General features: G+C 36.8%; 1 protein-coding gene across 1 annotated transcript; it reads right to left on the minus strand.

The window, feature by feature from the left end:
* Nucleotides 1-125: 125 nt before the first annotated feature.
* On the minus strand, nt 126-4,107 carry LOC105192824 (exosome component 10). The gene is made up of 6 exons (XM_026140784.2): nt 3,782-4,107; nt 3,458-3,703; nt 1,626-3,140; nt 994-1,544; nt 671-830; nt 126-589 (listed from the first exon to the last, which is right to left on the minus strand). Exons 1-6 carry the CDS (start codon nt 3,908-3,910, stop codon nt 533-535), a joined length of 2,658 nt encoding a protein of 885 aa, XP_025996569.1. The 5' UTR covers nt 3,911-4,107; the 3' UTR covers nt 126-532.
* Nucleotides 4,108-4,240: the final 133 nt, after the last annotated feature.

Genomic DNA, 4,240 nt, shown 5'->3' on the forward strand with positions numbered 1-4,240 from the left:
TAATTAAAATTAATAAAAATATTTTCAAAATAGACATGAATATACACGAACGTAATAATTATATGAATTATATGGTAATCTCTTTTCGTGATTTTCACATAAAAATACACAACAATTATACCTACTTATGCATATATATGTCTTTATACAATATGTTTTTACAAATGTACAAATCATACATCTGCATATACATATGTAATCATTAAGAAAAGAAAAAAAAAATAAAATGTTATCATCAGCGAATGAATAATTTCATAATCGCCAGATATTACATCATACCACGTACACACGCACGTACGTACGCACACTTGGATTAGTAATTATTTTCAATTATATCTTTCATATTTTAGGAAACGTAGAAAAATTCCATTGAACATTCATAAAGTAAAAGCCGATATCAAGTATTGGCCTAAATCCAAAAACAGTATTCTGTATAATATATATTTCTACATACAGTTCCTATTGTTGTCAGGATTTTTCTTCTTACCAAAGATAATTTTTCATGAAAAATGAGAAAAAAAATCGCATCAAATCATACATTAAATTTCTGCTTCTTCCACTTCTTCTTGTACTTCTCCTTCTTCTTTTGCTGAAATTAAAATAAAATTTTTCACATAAAAATATTTTAGATATGAATTATTCACGAAAAGCTGAAACAATATTTATTTACCTTAGGTTGCAAAAACTGTGTTCGATGTGCACTACTTTGCATACTGCCACCTTGGAAGCTGCTAAAGTCTACCGATTTGTAATCAAATTTTTCAGATGGTAACATACCCTGCTTCTTCAGCAATTTCTCATTCGTCTTTTTATCGCCTTTTTTCCTAGCCCTTTCGTCGAAATAAAAAAGTGCTTTTATTATTATTTTTTAAATAAATAAATAAATAAATAAATAAATAAATAAATAAATAAATATATATATATATATATATATATATATATATATATATATATATATATGACATTTTCTTTCCTAGAACATATACAGCTTACCTTATCGATTTAACAGTTTCAAAATTGTTGTCATCTTGAATTTGCGCGAAACTCGTTTGCCCTTTTCGTTCTTCGATCGCTTCTCGTTTTGCTCTCTTAGACACATGCACAGTTCCAGCATCCAAGTATGGTGTTGACGTCAACATTGGAAAGTCATCATTGCCGTTGTCTTTTTTCCGATTCTTATTTCCACTATCGAATTCTCTTCTCCTTTTTCCACTTTGTATTTGACTTGGAATTAACTGCTTAGAATCCTTCTTTTTAGACGGAATCTCCACTTGTTTATTTGTCTGAGACACTTGTTTAAAGTGTTGATAAACTCTGTTTTTACTCTCGTTAATTTCAACTTCGTTTACATATTCGTCCTCAATTTTTACAGTCATATTCCCTTCTTCTTCTTCTTCTTCTTTAGCCTCTTTTTTTTGATGTTGCTCTCGTTGTTTCGCTTCTTCATCCGCTACCATTGGTATGACACACTTGTATCTCATAAACGGACTTATAAATATAGTTAGTTTTTTCTCCTCTCTCTTATCGTCTTGCGTTTCTTCGTCCTAAAAAGAAAAAGAGAAAAAGAAATATTGAGCAACTATTTCCTAATACATGACTATCTTATATATGACAGTATCATTCACCTCTGGTGTGTCGAATATCGTTACGGTATGTTTCACCGTTTGACACTCGTTCGCCTCTAACAGTCCTGGTGTGACATCCTTGTCCAAAAGGCATGGCAAGTCCGCTCTCGCTTCTGTGCCGCTTGGAACATCGTGCGGTATGTATAAAGACGCCCCGGTGTCCACCACCGTGTAACTTTGTTGCGTCATTCTCTGCCGAATATCCTGTTCAGGAATAAATTTTACCAACGGCTGCTCCCTAGCCTTCAACACTATCTTGTGTATTCTCAACGAATTTTGTCTCACTAACGGCGGAATAGGATTACAACACGCCAGAATACCCTGCACCTCGCGTGGTAGAGTCTCTGCTATATTGAGCATCATGTGTTTCGGTAAGACGTAGTCAATGCTATCATCCTCCTCCCTAGCGATGAGATCTCGCCATCTGTGCAATTCCACGAGCGCATACATCTGTTTATTGTTAAACGACTTCCGACTCTTCCTGTACAAGTCGATACAACTTTCCTCTGTCCAAATTGGTTTCACGTATGTGCGCTTACAAATCTCGGTGCTTTGATCGTACACAGCCTTCAAAATATTGCTCTTGCCATTAGCCGCGTCAATCAACTCGTTGTTCAGCATGTCCTTTATGTAAAGCAGATAACGTGTATCTTCTCTCGCGTATCTCGTAAGTTCTAACGGTAAAGGCCTTATACGCCAGTCGGCCAATTGAAACTGTTTATTGAGATCTATATCGCAATATTTCTTTATCAGATGTGCCAAACTGAGATAGGGTAGGTTGAGCTGTCTCGCCGCTTGATGAGTGTCAAACATGTTGACTACATACAGGGACAAGTCTCTTTGCAGCCACAAAATATCCATGTCTGCACCATGAAAGACCTTGAGGATTGAAGGTTTTGTAAAAATTTCGTTGAGTCGATGTAATTCTGATCGCAGAGTCAAAGTATCAATTAAGTAATCGGTTGTTATCGTTGATATTTGCATTAAGCAAGTTATGCCTTGAAACGTTCTATAAGAGTGATGTTCCAAGTCAACAGCTATTTCCTTGTGATTTCTCAGATCCTCTAGGAGAGTTTGGATATCAGTTGGCTTGTCGATGAATACGAATCTAGTATCATCCAACGACTTGTACCTTACACACACTCTCTTCTTCAATTGACACTCTGGCACTTGAAACTTATCTAGCTCAAATTCATAAGGGTGATTGAATACCTCGCCGTGTTCACCTTCTTCGATATACAGAGCCAATGGTTTTAGAGAGTTTGGTTTCTCCTTAATTCGAGGCATCCATGGCTTCGAACTATTGTCGATTTTATCCTTAAACATCAACTGTGGCCTTTGTACATTTTTTCCACCCAACAAACGTACTTTCTCCGAACCCTGGTTCGAATTTTGCTCGTTATGATTAGTCCTTATATTCCAAGTGCCATTTGCAACTGGTTTTGGCATTTGAGACACAATCAATTCTACCTGAGGATTTCGTAGAATCCCACTTTCCTCGTCCATCAATATGTTCTATAGCGAAGAACAGGAAGAAAAAAAATAAAAGAAATTCAATTTATAAACAAATGAAATGTGCATTATTTAACAATATTAAAGGCAAAGTCTGCGATTTGTATACAATACAATTAAAATTGAGAAAAGCACCTATGGGCTATGCCATCGTAAAAATTTCAATTTAAGAGCCGTTTCAATTTAAGCGCCAAAAGCACTGTTTGAATGAAATTAAAAGTTGTACGTAAAATCACACGAAAAATATTTCAGCAGCAAGATGCTTGCTACGATCGTCTACCTTTCTCAATTTTAATTATGCGTTATCGTAAGATGCTCACAGCTTGATCTAGCAGTTGGTCATTCGCTTCCAACAAAAGATCAAACTTTTCGTCGCGATCTCGAGCTTGGATGTTGCTAGAACCTCCTGCTATTTTTATTACGCTCTGCATCGTAGCCAGCATTCTTTCCATGTCTTTGCGTCTGGCATCGTTAAAGCTGGGAAAGCAAGTGTAATAATTGAAATTATCTCCAACGGGCAGACTATTAGCAGCTTTAATTCCAGTTCTCATCGCGTCAAACGCATCCTGAAATGTGTAGCATTTTTCATAAACGACCTAATCGTGGGAAAGGGAATGGGTCGACGAGAACGCATAAGCGCGTACCTGAAGGTAATCGTCGAAGGTTGCGTATCCAGGAATAAGGTGGGCCGATGATCGAGCCTTCCTTTCAGCTTCAATGTCATCATTTTGCGAGACGCTCGTCTCATTGTCCCAATTTTCGGCAAATTCCATTTTGTTTGCTACATGCGTGCGATTGTTTCACTACGCGTTGTTCCCTTCACCGACCGACATACGACTAATGTTCGATGATACGAACGACAGCAGAGAGCAACAGAGAAAGAAAGAAAGAAAGAAAGAAAGAAAGAGAGAGAGAGAGAGCCAAAGCCAAAGTTGTGCTTTTTCGAGGTTATCCTCTCGATCACGTTCACAATGCATAGACTATAAGAGATAAGGTGGACATACTTATCGCATATCCGTTTGATGATACGAATGCTTTCGATTGGTCAATTGGTCAACAAGTAAAATTGTTCCGATTGGTTACTCTCGATCGGCAATGTCCGA

The sequence above is a fragment of the Solenopsis invicta genome, chromosome 15, assembly GCF_016802725.1.
Source record: "Solenopsis invicta isolate M01_SB chromosome 15, UNIL_Sinv_3.0, whole genome shotgun sequence".
Lineage (NCBI taxonomy): Eukaryota > Metazoa > Arthropoda > Insecta > Hymenoptera > Formicidae > Solenopsis > Solenopsis invicta.